The sequence below is a fragment of the Homalodisca vitripennis genome, chromosome 2 (genome assembly GCF_021130785.1).
Source record: "Homalodisca vitripennis isolate AUS2020 chromosome 2, UT_GWSS_2.1, whole genome shotgun sequence".
NCBI classification, from domain to species: Eukaryota; Metazoa; Arthropoda; class Insecta; order Hemiptera; family Cicadellidae; genus Homalodisca; species Homalodisca vitripennis.
Window position 1 is genome coordinate 152,196,180 of NC_060208.1, and position 24,520 is coordinate 152,220,699.

The window sequence follows — 24,520 nt, forward strand, 5'->3', positions numbered from 1 at the left end:
CATACTCTGAGAACACTGCGGGGTTCGGACCTCCCCAAATCCGGAGCCCGGAAGCTCACAGGTTTGAGGAGTTCTCATGTTTCAAATGTTTCCAGAGGGCAAGAGCCAAGGAACTCCCAAAAGATGGCGTGGCAGAGTTTACATTGTATAAACACACAGTTTAGTTTTTCGTGTAATCGATTTACACTAAGAAAATAATAGATCTTCAGCTAAACTGGTTTTGGTTGGATTCGAAAAGGACATGATTCGTAAGGGTAAAAAAACAATACTTTTTTCTGACCATATTATGGATGATATGGTTGGCTAAAGAGCGTAACAGAAATAAAATCAACAGTCAGACCGTAAATAACAGTTATACAACCACCAGTTAAGTATATAAATATAATTTAACTCTCGATTTCCAGCCAGATACTCGGTTTCGATTTCTATTTGTTTGGCGACTCTGATTTAACATTTGTGAGCTCCAACATTACCTCTTAGGAATATATTACTTGTGACACTAGAGCCAATCATAGTTATGGAGATTACCGTCTAAGAAATAGGTCCCGTTTCGTTATTACAAGAAATAGCTATCGTATGTTCCAAGAAGAGGTTAACTTAGGAAAATGAAAACAACTTCAATACTTTTTTTGGAACCATTAATGGAAGTAAGTTACTGGAAGATATTCTTTTCTGTGTACTTTATATATTTTTCGTGCTTTATCAAAATAGGTATCACTTGGTCTACAATGTGGGCATTACACGGAACAAGTTGTCAATGGACAAATCCCTTCTCATCCTAGTTGCTTCAGGACAAGTTTCGTGCTACCTCGATCTGGAGAGTTATCTTGAAATACTACCAGTTACTATTGTAAGTTAAAGTCATATTGATATTGTAAATGGGAGAAATTCTCATCTCCACACCATATAGATGCTCAACGATATATTTCATGTATCTTCAGCAGGAAATCGCCTGGAAATCTTGCATGTAAAGTAAAACGTCTTCAGGTTTCAATAAAATCAGTCGTTATACGTAAATGCGAGAAATTCTCTTATTCGTGTCTTGAAGGTGCTCTATGACAAATTTAATGGAGTCTCCATCAGGGGAGTAATCTTGTATTCTTATGCTTATGGTGAATTATCGTTAACACGTGATATTGCAAATGGGACAATCTCTCATCTCCGCGACCAGAAAATTCTTGGTGCTCCAAGATAAGTTTCATACTGCCTCCATTAAGGCTTCGAAACTGGATTATCTCTTCAAGCTTTTGAACTGAACAAATCCCTACTGGGAATTTGAGCGTATCCATTTATATGTAAATTACTTAACATAAGAACTCAACAATTCACATACACAATGTACCTTTTACAGCCTATTGTGGGAAGGATCTCCCTACGCTTGGCCAATGAATACGTACACTGGTAAAGGCAAATGGGAAACGTTATGAGTAATGCTGAATATTATTGAAGAGACGTAAAACTTTTCAACATTTCGAAATGTTTTAAATAAATAAAATTATGTTTAGTTTTGAATGTAATTATGTTATTTTAATCTTTTCACGAGGTTAAGTGGTGAGAGTATTTTATAGTCCGAACCCCGCTTTTAATTAAGCCATTGTTTTTTTTTATTTTTAAACGGAAATAAGGTACCCAATAACAGTCACATACTCGTATGATGCTAATTGAAAATAAATAGTTAATTACATTTATTTCTTATGTTGCAAACTAGTGTGCCGGTGAGATGGATAATATTTTATTTTTGGGTCTGTTAGCTTTTTACGCTTTATATTACAAATTCGTTTTGAAAGTTTTCCAAATTTCTCTGTGTGATAACTGTGCTTAACTTTTGTTCACTAAAACAATTTATATTTCAATACTACATCATTTAAATGGTAATGAAAAGGTGAACATATACTAACACTAGAGCAGTTTTGACATAAAACGTATTCACTATGAAAAGGTAATAAATAGTATGTAGGGGGAGGCTTACAATATTGGACACTGCGCTATGTGGTAGACAAATTGTTAAATGTTAATTTATAACGTAGAACAAACAATGACATGTATTCGTAATGACAATAGTTAAAACATCGTGTTCAACGTAATCCATACGAGAGACTATTCATATTTTCTGTTAACAGACACTCGTTTGGATCGAGTAAATGGTAAATAAATAATGTACAGCAAGTGAATCAACTAATATTGATTTATTTGTTGACGACATTGACTCGGGCAGGCACTCTAGAGGTGCTACAACAACTCAAGTACAAACCATATGTACAGAACAATGTACAACACGTATCAACAACTGTATCTACAACTGTCAAATCACAATGCAATGTGAAAGCTGAGCAAATGAACAACAGAAAAGGCCGAACGAAAATAACAGGCTCTTAATGGAGAAAAGTGAAAATTGGTACAGAAGTTACAAGATCGGTCATTTTAATTTATGAACAATGACATAAAGTTAATATTTATCGTTAACAAACATCAACACTATTTTTGTATCTATGAAAACCAATTTGATGACACATAGAGACAAAATTTTAACAACTCTATTTCAAAAACATTGACGATACAGTTATTTCAAAAATAATAAAAAATACAATGGAACATTCTTTGCGTTCGTTTTTTTATCAATTAGCAAAATAAAATTTAACAATTTATTCTGTTAGGCCATAATAATGTATATATTAGGTATAATTAGTTTCTAAAACTAAAATAAATATTATTAGCAGACTTGCTAGTACTGAATGTCAGTACATATATTGTTTAGGAACATAGTCTATTTCGTTGTTTTATCTACAACTTACAATCTTTACAATTTTAGTTTTATAACCAGTATAAATGAATACTTAAGAAGGTTCTACTATTGTAATTTTGATTAAAACGGCCTTTTAATGGCATAATTAACTTAATATAATCTTACAATAAATTAAAAGTAAGGGGTTGGACTCGTTTGGTTCGTACAATTCCAAACATTTTTATAGTAAGAACTATCACCAACAATAATAATATTTGTAATGAAAACAATCACAATGTGGCGCATAAACACTTAAAACAAGACGAGTCGATATCAAATTTCTATAGACTACGTTACGTTTAAAGTTAAAAAATTTGAAAAACTCGAATTACAACCATTCCACTACTCCTGGACAAGTGAAACAAACGTTTTCAACGTCGAAATACAGATGAAACACTGCCCCATCAAATGATACTAGAACGGTGTCTCTTTCAGAATAATTTAAATATCGATGTTTCAATGTTACAATGTATACGTTACGCTTTGGCTTCGATTTCCTTGCCCTAACATAGGATAGTGTACTTTTGTAACTTTCAGCTACAAATTATAATAGGGTTCTATTTCGAATGTTTAGATGAAAAGAAGCTTGCACTCAAACTTACAAGACTACAGTATCGTGGATATAGTTGGTTTTGAGTGCATAATTGGTTACATAGGCCAAAATCACACCAAGTAACAAATAAAAATAAAAAAAATTTGAATTTTTAAATATAAATATTTCAAAACAACTAAGTAAAAGTCAGCAGGATTAGTATAAACTCGTACAATAATGTAAAACCTTTAATTGTCAAATAATTTATGTTAAATTTACAACGACACAAATTTTGATTGCACTTGAATTGCTAATTAACTTTCAAATGTTGAAAATTATAAACGCGTACTCTTACAGCTCCTAGATTTACAACAGAATTATGAAATTACAGGATATTTACATAGAGTAAAACTAATAAAGCTCATTTCCGCTTGTAGTTGTGGGCATTCGGATGCCGAAGCCAAATCTTAACGTGGAGACCGTATCGATACATTAGTTACACTATATCACGCTATTTACAGAGATTATGTACAATCAGGCCGTATATACAGACGATTTTGTACATGCGCAGGCCGTCACGGTTCCGACCTGAAACAAAGAAGTGCAAAAATAAATTACTGGGTGGAACAAATATTATAAAATAAATAACTCATTAGTCTATGCAAGTGACTAACTTAAAGAAAGCGTATGAAATTAATTTAATGCTCAGCTGATGCGAAAATAATTTATTGAATATATAACAGTTACGGGCTTATACATTAATTAAATTTTTATAAATGGCTTTGCTGAAATTAGAGTTATAAATGCATTTTAAGGTGTTAATACTGATACAAAACCAGGTCTACAATATTTATCTCCGCCTCTTAAAAACAAGTTCACTAGAGAAAATCATTGATTGTTGCACTAATATATTGTTTTACTTGTAATTTTTATGTCATGAACCTCAATGTTTCAACTTGCAGACTTGTTAAAATATATTTTTAATTATATTTGAGATTGCATTAAATATACGTTTTAGGAAACCTTTCCGAGAACTACAATGTACTCGTATAACTTGTTTTCTATTTGAGAAAAGTAATATTTAATTTAAATAATTATGAGTATGTGATAGTTTTAGATGTCGCACCTTCTTTGTTACAAACACTTAATGCCACACACTCTTTTTTATCAAATACGGACGATTTCAAAGTTATCAATGACTTATTTTTAGATTTACTGCCTTAATCTTTGATAGCAACAAGTTATATCATTTTAGTAACGGGAAAACTTAAAATATAAAATATGATACAACACGTTATATCCTGCTCTGTCTCAAACTTTTCTGCATTTTCCCCAGTACCTGAGATTCTACGATCTGACATTGCAGCTGGAGAGTCTCGTAGCCGTTAGCATCAACAGCTGCGATTTTCTTGAGAACGCGTATAAATAACCTCCTACGATGTGTGAAACGAATGCTCAACCTTTTATTACAATGTACTCTTAAGAGGCAAGAAATGTTTCCGATTTTCTCCAGTGACTTACCGTTATGGGCTGGAGCCGTCGTGATGGAGGCTGTCGTCGCTCTCTAGGTAGGTGACGTAAGAGTCGGCGGAGTCCGGGTGGATCATGTCCCCGGGCGGGGGGCCGAGCCCTTGGTCATGGGCGGGGGGCGGGGGAGGGTGGCCGCCGCCGTGCAGCTCGAACCCGTGCATCTGGAACATCGACATCTGACATAACATTATTGTGTCCGACAAGTTACGAATAGACACACGTTTTCTATATCTTGGACATTAGGAATGTATATAAAATACTTTAACGGACGTAGATCTAGAAGAAACAATTGTGGATTAACTAATAGGTAAAAACTACAAATGATACTCATTGATACCAATGATAACAGGTTATAACTATAGACTCATGCTTTTCGGTAATCTCATAACCTACATTTGTAAAACAAATATTATTTTTAAATTTAAATGTCAATAGTAAAATTATGATTATTCCAAAATAATACCTTTATCAATCTCAAAATTAGCACTGTACAATGATAAAAAAAATCACTGATAGTTTACTTAAAAGATTATATTAAGTACCAAACAAATTACTCCAATAGCATTCAAATTGTAAAATTATTTATAATGCATATTAAAGTAATTGCATCTTTGGAAAGGTTTTAAATGAACTACAGTTGAATTTAAATAAACAAATGCACTACTGCCACCACAAAACAACAGGTATTACCAAAATCAATTAAAAATTTAACCATTTCTCTAACAACTGGAAATATGGGCAAATCGGCATTACTAGAACATTGCTGTTGTTAACAAATAAGCCTACCGCATTCATGTCACGTTGGATTTATACTCGATTCTACACACTATATTAAAAGCACTTGGCCCGTTTAATGGTTCATTAAAACGGAAGATTGATATTTACTGTTGCGGCCCAGCTGTGCAATCTTTGGTTAGGTTTTCAAAGCGAAACGAATTGCCCTGAACGTGTGGAGGTGGAGTAATGGAACAAACGACATTACAGCACGCTCTGCTTGTATTGATTTATGATCTCATTCGTTCCATAAGTTTATATTACGTCTCGGTTCCAGACAGATTACACTGAGCGAGGTCGCAAACACGCAGTTTGGAATGTATTCGGGCTGTTTAGTTACTGCACCCATCCGGGATGTGGTATTCGTGGGAAAGTGGGGTAATAAAGCACGACGCTCATAGGCAGTCATTGCAAGTCAGAATAAAGAAGAGTTTTCAAAAAGAATTGACACCACAGATCACGGAGTCGGTTAATCGATCCAACTCTAGGATATCTGGCCCTAGATAGTACGCGTCCTTCCATCCAACACGAAAATCTCGCCACGAGACTGAATCGCTTCAAACCTTCCGGTAATTCCTAATCAAATACCCAACACTCAATTCTATATGGAAAACAATGAACTGGAAACCTACCGGTATCGAAAAGAACCGAATCAAATCTGCATCAGAGGTGAAACGATTGACGTACTTATCTGTAGAGGAATTATCAACGCCCGGCAGACCCACCGTCACGTCGTGGACGCGCGATCAGATCTCTGGCCGACAGTGACAGGCTGGACGCGCACGACGCGAGCGGTAACGCACGTTTGATCTGGTCGGCCCACCTACAGCCTGACACGTCTCAGCCCGCTACTGTCTCAATTACTGAGCAGGCGCCAATCAGTCCGTACAAGTGAAATGCTTCTGTGTCTGTCTGAACAGCGAGGTCGTTACAGCTGACAACGATAAAGGTCGCAGCAAGCTTTGATAATGAGATGGAATGTACGTAATAAAAGGATGAGATGATGACGAATAATGATTATTTAGCAGACACATATCTATGCGAATTTCATATCAAGCAACATTAATTGTCTCCGACTGAAGATACGGGTCAGCTGGGCTCTGAGTTCAAAATAGAAAACAATAAGAAACAAACAAAAGAAAAAGAGGGTGGAAAAGGACAACTACCTCTACTGAAATAGACAAACCCGCTTTTGAGTTCCACCAATATTTAAGGTGAATTGGAATGAACAGTGCAAATGAGCGAGATGCAATATTTTGTAATTGTCTACGAAAAGCTGCATCTAAGGAATTAATTGGCCCTAAACCGAACCGGCATTGTTGTACCTCTACCTCCAGGTTCTACAGGACTATCGGGGAGTTAAAAGAAAAACAACAAAAAGATCGTAATACTTAACAACTTCACTGCTGGTCTATTCTGAGCCATTGATACTTTGAACTTTTAGCCGTCCAGTATGTATTGGGGCGTCTGTCGCAGTCGTGTTAAAGAAATAAGTTTCACTCTACAACGACAAGTAAGAGAATGTATAAAAGCTGTGTTATACAAAAGTTTTAGGAATATATAAGGAGTTATATAAATCACCAATCGTTATCAAAATTTATTCTTAAACGTTGTGAGTCCAATTCTATTCTTAATGTTGTGCCCGCTGAAGGATATTTTTGTATTAAAATTGTTTTATAAGCGCAATTTGTAGTTTAATCAGTAAAATATTGTTCATACATTTTCATAAAAACCTTAAGTAATTCGTTACAATTGCGCCCCAAAAGGACATAGTCATGATATTTTAAAGATACTCAAATTGAATTTGTTATTGGCAACTCAAAATAAAGTTCAAGCTGCTATTACATAATTAATGATTAATTCTATAATGATAAAAGTTTCTGAAGTTAATTTCTAAATATAATTTTATGACCATCATATCGTTTAGAGTAAAATGCCCAATCATATCTTCAATCTTACAGGTTTTATTTAATTGTTAATAGAATTGTAAAGTTTATTTACAGTTTCAGGAGGGAAAATCACCCTCATCACTACTCTGGTGGTATGCGAAGGGTGCGCGGTCCGAGGCTATAGTACGCCCACCCTCCACCAATGAGGATGAGGAACTACCGTTGCTAGGCGACACCGTCTCCATACCGAGTTCCTGTACACTTGAAACCGCATTCAATACATAAATACAGAAATGAGAAATGAAATCGAGTAAATTAGAACACACATTAATCGTGATTATTTAAGCTGTCTAAATTTACATAAATACTGTGTACTATTCTCTTTCTATGATTCGGTTTAAGGCAAATACTTCAGGACTATGGCAAGAAAAAGGAAAGCTTATGTTCTATAAATCAATCGGCATTTCCATCAAAACACATCATCTTTTAGTTATAAATATACAGGATGTTTACGAAATGTCCGGTAATATTTTGAGGATATGTTCTTTCTATCAAAACAAACAAAAATAGCAGTATAAACATGAGTCAGAAATGCTTAGATTAATGTCTATATTAATTTACTTTTTAGTTTATTCTTCTTTCTTTTTTTAAGTCAGTGCATTACAAGGATAATAATATAAACAATGAAATAAACAATGTTCCCCTTATTTGCTGTTAGGTTCAGCAACTTTGATTATTATTCAAAATTTTAAAAATTTTCTTAATTTGTATGGTATCAAGCCTTAGAAACTTCAAACGTCCACCATTTTGAAACGTGATATTTTATTATCGTATTAATTTTCTCTTGATATTACACTAATAATAAATTTATGATATAATAACAATAAAATTAATTATGATAAATTTGAGTTTTTTACCTTTACTGGTTTATGAAATAAAAAATAATCAATAAAACTAAGAAACACATACAAACAGACATACAGTGAACTAAGCATTTCTGATCTTTATGTTTATATTCTTAAAATATTGCCAGAGAATTCATAACAACCTATTATACTGTCATCAAGTTGACTATTCTGAACATAACAAATAGAGTCTCAGTTACGTGTATTTGTTTTACGAGGAAATTAAAAAAAAAAACTGTTGGACTGATTTGGCTAATGAATGGCCCGATAAATGAATTGTAATAAAGAAATAAAACTGAGTCCTAACACCCAATACTCGATTAAGTACATCTTATTTTGTGTACTAATAATATTTGCTCCACCGAGTGGTATTATCCTGCAAAGTATTGTTTACATATATAGAATAGTAAAAGACTGATCACTGTTAATATATAGATGAAGAAGAATATATTTATTTGATCTGGCAAAAAAACACTCCCTTCTGTAGTAAAAATCCCCGCGTTTGTATTAATCTGTCAAGTAAATACGTTTATGCGTTTCTTTACGTTCAGACGAAAATCATGCGAAATATTTGAATGATATGAAAATCAGATGTTGTAAAAAGTCAATTACTATACTTAATTGATCTTGTATTGAAGCATCTAGTTCAGGGATAGAAGTATATAGTTTAGAATACCGGTGGCCAGAGTAAAATACAAGTTGTTAATTACTGTGTGTTTTCTTCAACCATCTGTGTTTCTGGAAAGAACTTAGGGAAGATAGAAAGCAGTTGGAAAATACCACCCCAATAGCATAAGGGAAGAAAGAAAAACAAAATCCGCCGTATTTTACCCCATAATATTAAATCACGGGCTGCGCTAAGTGGTTATCTAGCCCCTCACACTTCCTCGCGTCATTGTAACAAACTTGGCCAAAGTTGCAGGACAAACTCGTGGCATTGCTTTTACACACTAACTTCAAGTTTACCTTATTTATAGAAGTTTACAAACAGTTGAAGTCTTATTTTACCTGGTCCGATCGTCCTGTTCATCACGTGGCTTTCTTTTCGAAGCTTCAGATTGCTTTTTACCACTAAACGAATTAATTTTAGCCTCCACAGCGGTAACAATTTGTAATACTGAGGAAAAATACTTTTATTGAATTTGAAGCGCTCTGAAAATAAAATTTATTAATTTTTGACTAATGAAAGGATGAGAAAATTATTATTGTGTAGCAAAGTAGACGATTTACAAAATCACTTTTTAAATTTATATAATTCTCTAACAATGTCATCAAAGTCTATTTTGTCAGATATATTATAATTTGGTAAACTGACTAGTTGGGGGTCCATAGGCCCGAATCTGGTGGGCATATTAGTAAATCAATCAATTCTTTCAACTATCACTTTAAACATTAGTTTGCACGAATATTCACTGTTATTTTAATGGCAATATATATGGCTTCACAATGCAACAGCTCTAGGTATTATCTGCATTAAATTGCCCAGTCATAATATTATAATAAAATTAAAACTCGCCGGTTACATGATAGCGTAAATTTATGCTTTATGGACTGCAAATCTTTTAATCTACGAGTCGAGAGACAGTTTGCATTGTATAAACACATAGTATAGTTTTTCTTGATATTAATAGATGCATTTTCCTCTAAGAAAGGGGGGATCTTTTGATTGGGAAGGGGGTCAAAATGGAGGGGGTTATCATTTTTTTTTATTTGTTCTCAGATAATATTGTTTTACTCTGACACGCTTACGACTAACTGTCAGACACGTAAACAAGCGTTGTATCACAGTCAGCGTGAATAAAAAGACTGACAGTGTAATCCAGTAATCCAGTTTTAAACACACGTAAATGTACTTGCCCCTATAGTTGAACCAGGACATTCTTGCACAGGACAGATCTCACACGGTGGTCTGATAGCACAAAAAGTGGCCGTGATGAGCTAGACGGTGACGGTGACGGGGTGGAGAGGCCCGCGCCACTCAGTGGGGGATTAGCTTAAGTCAACAACCCTCCCTCGGCTCCACGCCCGCCACCACAACTCAGTTATCTATGGGCTAATCTCTAACACGCGACTCTAAATTACTGTAACTCGATAATAAGACCTGGGATCAAAAGTGCCACGCAATATTTAAAAATTATAAACAAATATGTGACAATAATCGGTAAAATCGCTAATTAAATGTAAAAAAAGAAAAAAAATAGATAAATATTAGACGTTTAGGACCCTATGTTTAGGTACTTTGACAACTCTTCGAAATTTAATGATTTGAAAACTCACCGGTGTACTTATACGTGCTATATGATATGGTGTTTTGTTTTCCCTCTTTTTCGGTGTTTAAATTTTTTTAAATATATTTTGACAAAGTTATTTTATCTGTGAATTGTAAATTCACAGATAAAATAACTGTCAATTCATGCCACATGCTTCACTTAGATCCCAGTTAATAATGAGTAGAGGACATTCCAATTTGGAATGAAGATATTCGAAACTGGTACCTTTGTTTAAGCCATATAACTGTTTTGGTGATGCTCTCCACTCAGGTACTTGAACAGCAACATTTCAGCTCAATCGGACGATACTTTCTTTATAAAAATATGATTCTTTCAGTTTGAAGCTTTTGCCCAAAATAATTACTTTAAAGACTTAGAAACCCAGTTAGAATTTTCCAGTGTCTGGGAGATTATACAGGTTTGGGTTTGACGATTCCTGTGGGTAGAGGACGATTATTTTGGAGGCCAGAGGATTCAAAAGTTCAGAGCTTCCTTCGATAGAGTCGTCTCAAAGACCAGATGGACTAAAATGTGGGTAAAATTCATTGATTAACGATTTTATGAAGCCATTTAAGCCTGGGCATGTCGCAGGCTGGATGATTCCAAGAATAATAGAAAATCCTAGATTATGTGGGATGTCTTTATATTCTAGAGGCCAAAGCGTTTATCGACCAGTGGCTCCCTTAATTAAGTACAATTGTGCAAAAGTCGGGATATCACAAAGCTCAAAAGGTCGGGGATGTTCAGTAAACTTTGAATTAACAAATTCGGGTGATCCCATTGACTGAGAAACCCACAAATTAAGGTGGCTCAGTGTAAAATTATAACAGTAATCTTTCAAAGCAAAAACATTTTATATATATTTTATTTTTTATTTTATATATATATATATATATATATATATATATATATATATATATATTATAAGAAATCAAAGCCAATGTATCTTTTCTGTAACTAGAAACAATAAAAAAATCAGTAAAGGGAGTTTATAAAAAGTGATATGCGTATAAAAGAATATAAATTAAATACACACTTTAGTTTGATATTAAATTTATAATGTTTTTTCATTAAATTACAAACATTTGTAAAGTAATCGACGAAATTTATCAAACTAAAAATGTTTTTTGCTAATCACAATTTTTTGGCAAAGTGAAATTGTAGTACATAATACCAACAAAGTTTTTTCCAGCAAAATGTTTTCCTTAAATTTTAATTTTCTCAGCACTAAATTAAGTGTTGGTAATAGAGGCAACAAAGAAGCATTTTACGTTATTATACGAAATTAGGGCATTGCCACTGATATTACCAAATTATGATTCCTTCCACCTCAATAATAAGGAATTAAGAAAGAAATTCGGTTAGAATTCGAAAGCGTATTTGCGGGAATTTGTAGTTGTCAATATTTATGTGGCTGAAGAATTGTTCCCATTATGTTTCAAAAATAAGAGAAAGAAAACTTTATTGTATTTGGTACAATTTTTATTTTTCTTCAACAACAAAATTGAAACCTAATAGTTATATATAAGTAGAATTAATAATACGAGCTAAACATTTATTCTGTGCAAGTAAATAGGATCCGATTAAAGGCATATGTCGTAAAACTGTCAACATTTATTTTCCTTGCATTTTATCCCATCGGACGGAGAGCCCGATGGATTCTATGTCCGACCATGCACAAAAGGGCGAGACAGATTGCAAAACTCACGGAAAACCTCCTACATTTTGACAAGGGTCTGACAGTCTGTATAGGTTTACAACCCTTCCTTAGAAGGTTAACCAAAAATAGAGCAAAGGGTATGCAAGTCTCATATGGTTTACTCCTGAAGATAGATGAAGAGTGCATTTTAGGACAAAATGGAGCACTAATTAATTCCTAAAGTAAAGGATATTCAAACTGTAACTTCAAAAAATCCAGTTAATTAAATAATTTTTAATTAAATTCCAGAATAACTAATTTCATTAGATGCCTTGTGTGTTTGTTCTGGATTATTGTCACTGTCGAGTAAGTAAAAAGAGAGAATAGATAAATAAAGATATGTAGTTTTTCGTTCGTAGTTTAGATATACCAGGCCTGTAGACTTCAAATTTCACAAGAAGCATTTCTATAGGCAATATCCAATTTGACAATAGTACATGTCACTCCTTGGGATTTGACTAAACGTTAGTGAACATTTTTACACTGGTCCTATAAGTTACTGTAATGCGAACGAGAAAATCTCAGGTAAATACATTTGTGAACAATTGAGTAGGTATAATTATTCGTATGATAATTTAACATGCGACATATTTCACATGTTGTTTATTTATACAGTAAAAAGATAAATAACAAGTAAAAAGTAAAAAGTCAATGTTACAAATCGGTGAAAAATTCGATTTCAGCGTACTCATGCGTTGTTTTACCCTCTCTACCTTCCAGGAACTTTTATTATTTAAACACTGCTACGAAAACTAAACCAATGAAATAAAACTTGAATGTATCATGTGTCAAACTATCTGTAGAAAGATCGTCTGTAGAGTTTAAATTTTGCTTTAAACCTCGTTTCTACATAGAAAAGAAAGAGGTATATGATGAGGAATATGCAACCTTGAAATGTTGGAATTTGGTTGGACGTTATTGAAGCTAATCACTCATTAGCGTGACAAAATTTCGTGAGAAGTCATTTATAGCTCATTTAATTCTTGAGATGTTCTGCAGACAGACATACAACCAGACACAAAAAATGTACATCCCCTCAGTCCGCGGGGTATCTTAACTCTATAGCTCATTTAATTCTTGAGATGGTCTGTAGACAGACATACAACCAGACACAAAAAATGTACATCCCCTCAGTCCGCGGGGTATCTTAACTCTATAGCTCATTTAATTCTTGAGATGGTCTGTAGACAGACATACAACCAGACACAAAAAATGTACATCCCCTCAGTCCGCGGGGTATCTTAACTCTATAGCTCATTTAATTCTTGAGATGGTCTGTAGACAGACATACAACCAGACACAAAAAATGTACATCCCCGCAGCAGACCAAAGAGAAATTGTGCCAGCCTATTGAGTGATGACACTGTGCCCAGTCCCATGGATAGACGCACTTTCATATAACTCATTCTTGTCTATGTAGAAATTAAGTTTCATGGAAATTTAAAGTCTACAGATGAAAAAATTGTTCGACTTGCGGATAGTTAGGCTAGATGTGTTACTATATCACATATTAAAATATCATATGACTATAACCATTCTGGTCTAGTCTAAAGATCCTAAATTTTCGAGATTTTTTATGGACAAGCAGATTGACAGAAATGACATTTGTGAGCCTCTTGAGCAATAGTCTTCTTTCAATATGATCCTTCTTATGATCCACACAACTGATTACAATGTGGTATCGTTAACCTATAAGTGATATAATATGTTAATAAGATGAATGATTGAAAAAAGACATGCATTCTCTAATTTTCTGTTTTGGCTTTTTGGACTAGGTAAGGCATTGTAATAATACTTGGTTTATGAAGCGTATGAATTATTTGGATTTTTTCTTCTTTGATATTTATAATCTACTTATGGAAAAATACAACTATATAGCCTAGTTAGTATGCTTCATGGGTTCCTAAATCTTGTTGAAATATAATTGTAACTTATGTAAGATATATGAGAAAGAACTACATCACTTAAGTTTTATTTTGGAATAAAAATCTAAGTCATCGAATAACTTGTAGAAGCTACAGATTGTTTCATTACCGAGTTATCAATCAATTGTGAAGTCGTACATGTATTATCATTGTTGATTATATTATTTATTTGATCAATGTATAACACTTTTAAAACTTTAGTCGATGAATAAGTTTATGTTTTCGGATAGGATAAACAATGCATAGAGCGTTGGATCCGAGTTGGTAAATTTGGGCTCTTAGTCCGACCCCTCAAATTTTGACGAGGCATCAGGACTCGAACAGACAGATTTAGGCTCTTAGTCCGGAATTCACTAGTAAATACAACATGGATGATCCGCTACGTTGTTTAAAAGTTTCTAATATATTAAAAATAGCAAATATCATAATTTCAATGATTTTATTGACAGAGATTGATAAGAACTCCCCCTCCCCTCTCCCCCTTAATTGGCTGAGTAGTTACTAACTGTTATTTTTCATATTTCATAACGAATATTACTTTAGGTAAAACAGATGATAAAACTGTTTCATACATTTAGGATACCTTTTTATAAATGACTAGTCAAATAATATTACTACTAATAATAATAGTTTTAGTATTAAAATTTATGTATGATTAGTAAATTAATATTTAATTCAATTAGATGCTGATTAAGTAATATTTTACACCAGATTCCAACCCTTTAAACGATTTTGCTTACGTTTTGTATTAAATTTTCCATTTTAATTTTATTTATCTGATGATCACTACGTTCTCTAATGGATTACGGTCAGATTTGTCTTGTACAAACAAACCCCCATCTACAATCGGTGTTAGTAGACGCTGATTATCACTGGATCACTGTTTATCGCAATCTTACACTATCGGGCTCAGAGGCTCGGGTAGAACCGTAAAGCCCGCAGCCTCCGCTGTAATGTAGTCTGCAGGAGCTGTGTAAGCCGGTGTAAGAGGATTACTATCACATTACAATGTGTACACACAGGGCGAGATTACATCGAGACTCCGTCAGCATCCAGTACTTGAACAACAGAAGACGATCTGTCACTGGGCGATTGGCGAGTGGGAGACCCGTGTCGGTATGCCCAATAATTATTGAGAGTGACGCCGCGCCGGGCTGGCCCCCACCATTACAATGTGTACACACAGGGCGAGATTACATCGAGACTCCGTCAGCATCCAGTACTTGAACAACAGAAGACGATCTGTCACTGGGCGATTGGCGAGTGGGAGACCCGTGTCGGTATGCCCAATAATTATTGAGAGTGGCGCCGCGCCGGGCTGGGCCCCCACCATTACAATGTGTACACACAGGGCGAGATTACATCGAGACTCCGTCAGCATCCAGTACTTGAACAACAGAAGACGATCTGTCACTGGGCGATTGGCGAGTGGGAGACCCGTGTCGGTATGCCCAATAATTATTGAGAGTGGCACCGTGCCGGGCTGGGCCCCCACCATTACAATGTGTACACACAGGGCGAGATTACATTGAGACTCCGTCAGCATCCAGTACTTGAACAACAGAAGACGATCTGTCACTGGGCGATTGGCGAGTGGGAGACCCGTGTCGGTATGCCCAATAATTATTGAGAGTGGCGCCGTGCCGGGCTGGGCCCCCACCATTACAATGTGTACACACAGGGCGAGATTACATCGAGACTCCGTCAGCATCCAGTACTTGAACAACAGAAGACGATCTGTCACTGGGCGATTGGCGAGTGGGAGACCCGTGTCGGTATGCCCAATAATTATTGAGAGTGACGCCGCGCCGGGCTGGCCCCCACCATTACAATGTGTACACACAGGGCGAGATTACATCGAGACTCCGTCAGCATCCAGTACTTGAACAACAGAAGACGATCTGTCACTGGGCGATTGGCGAGTGGGAGACCCGTGTCGGTATGCCCAATAATTATTGAGAGTGGCGCCGTGCCGGGCTGGGCCCCCACCATTACAATGTGTACACACACAGGGCGAGATTACATCGAGACTCCGTCAGCATCCAGTACTTGAACAACAGAAGACGATCTGTCACTGGGCGATTGGCGAGTGGGAGACCCGTGTCGGTATGCCCAATAATTATTGAGAGTGACGCCGCGCCGGGCTGGCCCCCACCATTACAATGTGTACACACAGGGCGAGATTACATCGAGACTCCGTCAGCATCCAGTACTTGAACAACAGAAGACGATCTGTCACTGGGCGATTGGCGAGTGGGAGAAACGTGTCGGTATGCCCAATAATTATTGAGAGTGACGCCGCGCCGGGCTGGCCCCCACCATTACAATGTGTACACACAGGGCGAGTTTACATCGAGACTCCGTCAGCATCCAGTACTTGAACAACAGAAGACGATCTGTCACTGGGCGATTGGCGAGTGGGAGACCCGTGTCGGTATGCCCAATAATTATTGAGAGTGACGCCGCGCCGGGCTGGCCCCCACCATTACAATGTGTACACACAGGGCGAGATTACATCGAGACTCCGTCAGCATCCAGTACTTGAACAACAGAAGACGATCTGTCACTGGGCGATTGGCGAGTGGGAGACCCGTGTCGGTATGTATGCCCAATAATTATTGAGAGTGACGCCGCGCCGGGCTGGGCCCCCACCATTACAATGTGTACACACAGGGCGAGATTACATCGAGACTCCGTCAGCATCCAGTACTTGAACAACAGAAGACGATCTGTCACTGGGCGATTGGCGAGTGGGAGACCCGTGTCGGTATGCCCAATAATTATTGAGAGTGGCGCCGCGCCGGGCTGGGCCCCCACCATTAGCTCTCTAATGGCTCAGATAGTAGGGACCTGTCAACCCTTTATCCGGGGCATCCATCACTGAGATGGCCGCGACTGGTTAACTCTTCACCGGCCTCTCTTCGGGCACAGATTTGGCGAGGTCCAGACAAGGGTCTTTAGCTGGTATGGACAACAAGTACATGCAAAGTCTTAACCAATACCAAGCATAAATGATGAACACTGCATTGAACATATCTCTGATAGCAGGTTTCAAAGATAAACCCGTGCAAATCGAAGGACTCGACGGAACATAAGGAATATGTCATCGCACAGACAGACAGCCGTACTGTTTGTACCTTTTGACCACTAAATGAATAGAGCTCTTTCTTGGACCAAGGGGAACCTAATTAACAATTTAAAAATCTCTTTTTATCATGATTTATCGCTCAGGCGGCAGACGGGTGGACTATCCTTCGATCTTTTGATCTCAAAATCAAGGGTACTTCCTTGGATCAAGAGAAAATTATGTCCAAGTTTCAAGTCTCTAGGACCTTTCTACCAAGAGTTATTAGATAGACGGACAGATATATGGGCAGACTAGCATTTGAAGTCTTGACCCTAAATCAGTAGGGTTCTTCCTTAGATCAAGAGAAAACTATGTCTCTAGGACCTTTCGGTCGAGAGCACAGATAAAGCACGCGGTCCGAGAGCACACGGAAGACGGACGGACAACGTCGAATCAATTTTAGGAAGGCATGTTTTTAATAAATTATTAAAAAATCATAATAACATTGCCATGGATCTTCTGGTTTAAACCAGAACGATCCATTTAAATCTTTATTAAGTTTGCAAAATGAGATAATGTCATTGAAAGAAGTTTTGTTCTACATTAAATGCATACACTTTAAACTTAAATTATAATTTTAAAATCATTTCAGAGTTATCTTAGGTCGTTTATTGTCAAAGATATCCGCGCAGAGTGCTTAAGTAAAATTATAGAACAAATTGCATTACATACAACTACAGTAAGTGCAAAAACTAAGAACGATGGCGGAACGTGAATGATATAGAACTTGAGAAACCACCATTACACCACAAAGTTTTACATTAAAAGTTCAGTGATAACAAAACTTGGATGGCAACTTAAAGTTGGTTGTGGGCAATTAGGAGCGAGTAGCCAAGTTGATGCCGCCGCGACAGGCGCCACGGGGTTTAACCCGTCTGACACCTTTTTGGATTACGGGCCCTGATCCCAACCGGGCTTTTAGGGCTATTTAGATAAAAAGATGACCCACAATAAAACACCCTTAGAGGGTTCACGATTGATTTTCCTTCCAAGTAAGAGATACGTTTAAATCTTAGCTTTGTTTTCGTCTGAGAAAGGTTCTTAACAGTGGATAGGCACTTTTAAATTCTTCTAATTGCATTCCCGGTGAGATATGTCCAATCCTGTGGAGAAGTAAAACAAACTTCTCAAATGTTCTAATGTAAGCAGGTTAAAAGTTTTACACCTCAATTTTTTAAGACATTTCAATTTGTAAATATTCTAGTATGCTGAACTTTAGTTAATGGTAAACGCTAAGATTCTATTTAACTGTATGTTCCAATACAAGAACAACTTGTATACAAAAAATTCTGCTTTAAATCAAGGTATGCAATTGATTGCGATCTGTAAAATATACCTTATTTAAACAATTGTAATCATTATAAAAGTTCAATTAAGTTGTCATAGTTTTTTTCTCAAAAAAGTAGATCCAAACATGAAATATATAATTACATAATATGTATATATTAAAGCAAATTTAATGTACCAATATTATCTATGTACTGTATTAGATCTTTAATTAAATTCGTCCTCCTTTAGTGTTTAATCAATTACTTAATGGAAATTAGAACGAGACACCAACTTATCTTGGTTTAAAACTTTCATACGTATCACGGGAAGCGCTATATTTTACAGTTTCCGTGGTTGGTATCACTGGTCCATTGTGGAGCAGCTGACACGATAAACAAGGCGGGCGGAACGGCGTGTTGACGTTGTGTTTACGCCCGTGTGCCAGTGACAGCGCTAATGCACTCCACGTCAATCAGAGCCCGGAAGTCCACCTTCGTTGCCAAATTAAACACGACATCATCGCCGCAGCCATTGTACCGGGTCTGTGGCTGACAGCAGCAAATACCGGAGCTACGATGACACAGGGGGGCCAACATTGGTGACAGAAACATTCGTGTTCAATATGGGGGTGGATAAGAACCAATTGTAACTTGTAGTCGAGACACAAAATTGTTTAACATACTGTGCTCACTTTGTGAATCTTGAGCAAAATGTGACGAATTTGTTATTACGGTATTTGGTATCATTAGGTTATGGTAGGAACAGACAAAGCATCGATTAATTTCAAATTCTCTCATTATCAGCACTGAAGTTCATATTCCCAAATATACAGTTGTACAACTACTTACCTAGTATTAAACCATATCTGCAACTGGTGGTGACTCGAATTACAAACGTAAATAAAAAAGAAAGTGACGACATTAACCCAGTTAATCCACATAGTTAACGTTAAATGCTGCCAAAACAGCATAAAATACACATTATCAAATTTGCCCAACCTATGAAAGAAGACTGCAAAAGTAAGATTGTAAGTAAGATATTTAGCGGATTATAAATATTTAAAGATTATAAAAAGGATTTATCACTAAACATTGATGCGATACACTAAATAATTTTCAAATCATATTTCATGCAGATTAGGCGAGTTAGCGTGACAACGAAACATTAAATGTTCACTCACATCTACAAGGAGACAAAATAAACATTATCGGATTTTGCCCAGTGAAAGAGTGTCTCGTGAAAATGATTTCATATTTGTTAATACGTAGCTGAGGGACGCGGGTAACTCTAATCCGCCCGAAACTCCCGTGTATCGGATGTTACATTAGCGGGAGTGGGCGGGACGCGGCTCGGGATGTCAGAGGGTGAACTGGGTAATAAAATAATCCACGGGCGAAAAGCCAGCCCGTGCCTCTCCCGTTTTGCGTAATTACAGTATGAATGTCGCTCTAAATCAATGGATTACGGGACAGAGCCGGACTATGTGCTGTAGCGAGCGTACCAATCATTCGGACATGGGCAGCATTATGCAAATGTATTCGGCCGGGTAGAGCTGCTCGCCACCCCCACCCTGCCAGGCAGGGCGCACACACGCGCACTCACGCGCACACGTACACTAGTACACGTAATACGGGTATATTGATAAATATCGAGTAAAACAACACACGTGATACGTAATGTTCCTTGTTTATCCCTCTTTTTGTGTGAGTAAAGTGTATTCATACACGATTAACAAAATGAATCTTACAATTTATATAATACTGTACCGATAAATTGAACTCGTATTTATGTAATTTAGAACTGTATTGGTCCGGAGGGTAACATCTACATGCGTAAGACACAAACAAGGTAAAATATCAACGACTGAATGTTCAGACTCTCTAGTTTGAAGAACTGATATATTTCAAAACTTAATAAAAACAATTAACTACTGTAGGCCTACTAGTTTTAGAGATTGCCAAATATCACGGATTACGAATAATTATTTATATTTACAAATATTTGTAATAGTTTATGTCAAGTTCTTAATTATCACATTCAAATTGCAAATACAAATGCTGACTGAAAAGAAAATTGCAAGTGAAAAGGTAAAATAGTGTATTATGATAAACTTAAAATATTTGATAAAATTGTGTCATTTCAATAGGCGATCTAAAATTTTATTGATGCTCTTTTACTTTATATTAATACAATTAACAATGCCATTTGAAATTAACCCTCTCAGTGCTTTTATTATTTTTTTACTGTCATTAAATTACGATTCTCCAATTATTGTTAAAAGTAAATGACGTAATGCAGTTCAAAGATAATACGATAACACACTGTTAATAATTAATATTCTTGTATTGCAAAATCAATTTAATCACGTTCGCTATAATTAAAGAATTAAATTATGAATGAATTCATATTCTATAATAACTAATTACTACACGCCTCTATGTCGACATAACACAATAATATTGTGTCAACCAATAATGTTACAGTAATGGCCGTACTTATAATAAAATTTGGAGTCAAATTACAGTTACACCGTATATGTATTTACTTTTGCGGATTAAATTTAAATACAATTTTAAAAAATTACACCGTTTTCAATATAAGTCTTGACACTATAATAATAAAAGGTTTATATACAAATTAAGAAAAAGATTTTATAATTTTCAGAATTTTTATAATACATGGAATAGGATAAAAATAAAACTAATTTCTCTCTACATATTTCTAGTGACCAATAATATGTTATAGTGCATTAAGTTCGACAAATTTCCATAATTTTATTGTTACAGTTCCATAAGGTAATCTAATACGAGAACTGAGTTGGTTATAGGATCACTGGGCATAGATATATAAAAAGTCACGTGATTAGAATAAGCTTGAAGCGTTTATCCTCCTAACTACACGCCTACTCGCTCTTACATTTAATCAATCTTTCATGGCAATTTTCCACTGGAAGGATTCAAATTGGGTTGCCTAACAAAACATGTGTCTGACTGTCTGTCTGTTTGAGAGAGGTCCCTAGGGACCTGACGGCGGGAGGGGGGGAAGGTTTAGGTTGGCCACAAACAAATCACGTCTAATCCCGAATTCACTTTGATCTGGCTGCAGACTGTATGGAAGGGTATCGAACCTGAATTGCTTAAAGCAGTTAACTGAGGTAGTTTACTGTGCACAACAGCGACCTACTGCAACGATTCACAAAGACAAAATGATTGAAGCTTGTCTTAGTTTGTTCCATTGTAGTTTTCATACTGTTTCAACACATCGCGAACTATAAAAATTGTAAATTTAGAACGGTTTCCTCCTCGAGATTAGCACCAATATTAATGCCAGTGCCACTTAAAGGATTTAAGATAAAACTGTTGTATTTACTAAATATTCTAAAATGGTGTTTTATGGTAAAGCCTTAAAAAATTTTACGTTTTCATGAACTTTAAGTTGTGATTGCTCCTATGGTATGCCTACATGGATTCTTCCGAATTAGGCATTTTGCAGAAATATAGTAATAGTTAAAACATTAATAATTCTTAAGCAATTTAATAATAAATTGCCAAGCTCGGATCATGCGGATGCACCCAATTATGAGTAACTGATAGAGAGCTCATGCAACCTGCATGATCAGAGTTGATAAACAGTTGTTATCTGACATTAGAGGAATATTACTCGCGATAAAAAACTATTCCTAGATTTGTAGGTTTAAGATCAAATGTTCTCAATAAAAAAAACTTCATGTATATAAATAACACGAAAGTCTTTGAATTTATTTATAATTTTACACGAGAAGAAAATAACGCCAGTAATTAAATTTTCGAAGTTTCTAAAATACTCGTATATATTCTATTGTAAAACTAAAAGATATCAAAATACTTAAACAATCTGCTTTGTTTCTGCTATAGACAACAACTGAGATATGAATTTTAATTTTAATGATCTCATTACTTATTGAACAGTTGCAAAAACCTCATTTGCCACCTTACTCTCCGTATACGATCAATTATTCAGCTTACAGAACTATTTAGGAAAAGGACAGGCTAACTATAAAGTTTGACTACAATTGGCTAAGAATTACGGATAGTTGACGTGATCATAATATAGGCGTACTTTATATTCCATTTACATGTAGGCATAAATACAGGATGTTATAATGTATAATATCTTTCTTAGGCAATAAGAAGAAAAATTAAATGTTTAAACAACTGATACCCAATAGAATAGATATTTTAGTTTCTAAGATGGACAACATTATAAATGTGCCGGAAATTGAATCGCATTCTATAAAAACTCTTAATAATTCATTTTCGTGTGTTTTTTTTATCGGACTTCCAAGAGTGGTTTGTATTACGCCACAGTAGTAAATTAGTTGCCTACTAGTTCGTTTTCGGGTGAACAAGGATTTGTACTAATCGAGCTGTGATCCCCTTAGGGTCTTTTGATACCCAACCCTCATGCTCAAGAGGAAGGCAAACTTCGAGCTACAAGAACCTCTAAAATAATTTTGGAATTTTTTTAAACTTTCAGTAGTATAAAATGCGTTTATGTGAATGGAGCTGACACCCTAACATACGCTAACAAGTCCATTAACATCCAAGATTTGTTTGAAGAGCTGCTGTTCGAAATATAATTGAGCAATTCTTTTGTCTACGCTTTTAAAATTTAATTACAATTATCCGGATAGCTGTTCAAACTAAACAATGATTGCTCAGTTAAAAATTTGGAGTGTTTACTCTTATAAGAAGCACAAATTCAAAACAATACATTTCCGAAACTGCAGTTTTTATAAGTAAAAATATCAAGGAAAGTTTAAGGTAAATTTGAAAAAAAAAAAAACATAAAAATGAAGCATATAGAATTGTTATAAGGATGGACATTGGGAACTCACCTGACTTACCAGATGTTGGAAGGGCGGAGCCCCCGCGTCCATACGCTCGAGGTCGGTGTGGAGAGCGAAGTCTGAGAGCGCTTTCCACGGAGGTTGGTACGAGGTAACTTCTATGGGGTTCATTCCCAGGGGACTCTCATGGCGTACAGGACTCGAGGCCACCATAGGGATCCCTTGCATGCTGCCGTAGCCCATCTTCCGACCGTCCTGGACACCGTGAAAACGATTACACCTTCTAACACACTGGGTGTCTGTTATCAGAGGGGGGGGGGGTTAACAGATCATTGGAACAAGGTCTGTAAGGGATGAGGTGGGTATATATCTAACAAGTCACAGATTAATAGTTTCGTACTTTTTACATACATTAATTTATACAAAATATTAACAATAATTTATACAAAATATTGAGCATTGGTAACTGCCTGGGTTTCATCTTATGCTAATAAATACGAATTAGACAGCAGTTGTGAATAAATAAATTGTGCATAAGAAGAGACAACTCTTCCCCAATATGCTTACTTTCCTTCCAGGTGTATAATCATAACATGCATTAGATCAAAAGTCATTTAAAATGTCCATAGGTAAGACAGAAAGACGGTGTGCCACCTAATAGTGTTTAATTAGGTGAGGTTGTATCAATGATTTCAATAAAGCGGTTTTAGCGAGGCCGTTGGAAATCAATCGAAATTAAAAACTGGATCAAAATCTCAACGCAACATAATAATGCAGCAAGAAACTCAAGAATTTAAATAGTTTTTAAAACGTATAAAATGTCACAAAAATAAAAATATCATATTGTATTAACACATGTATACTAAAAAATAATAGACGAATGTATATGAAAAAAGATGACGAATGTAAAATATAATTCATATACAAGGATTTATATATAAGAGTATGATGTTAATAAGCATCCGCCTTCAAAATAGTGAAAAGAGGAAA

General features: G+C 35.7%; 1 protein-coding gene across 5 annotated transcripts in view; it reads right to left on the bottom strand.

The window, feature by feature from the left end:
• Positions 1–2,167: 2,167 nt before the first annotated feature.
• Positions 2,168–24,520, bottom strand: part of LOC124354917 (insulin gene enhancer protein isl-1) — a 121,266-nt gene continuing 98,913 nt past the window's right edge. The window contains exons 5-7 of one of the 5 annotated variants that reach the window (XM_046805724.1): positions 23,579–23,773; positions 4,836–5,020; positions 2,168–3,902 (exon numbers count right to left, since the gene is read on the bottom strand). In XM_046805724.1, coding sequence (XP_046661680.1) covers positions 4,838–5,020; positions 23,579–23,773 — 378 coding nt within the window. In that variant the 3' untranslated portion in view covers positions 2,168–3,902; positions 4,836–4,837. Of the gene's footprint in view, positions 3,903–4,835; positions 5,021–23,578; positions 23,786–24,520 lie in introns of all 5 variants that reach the window. The other 4 variants (XM_046805726.1, XM_046805723.1, XM_046805725.1 and 1 more) reach the window with 4 other exon arrangements.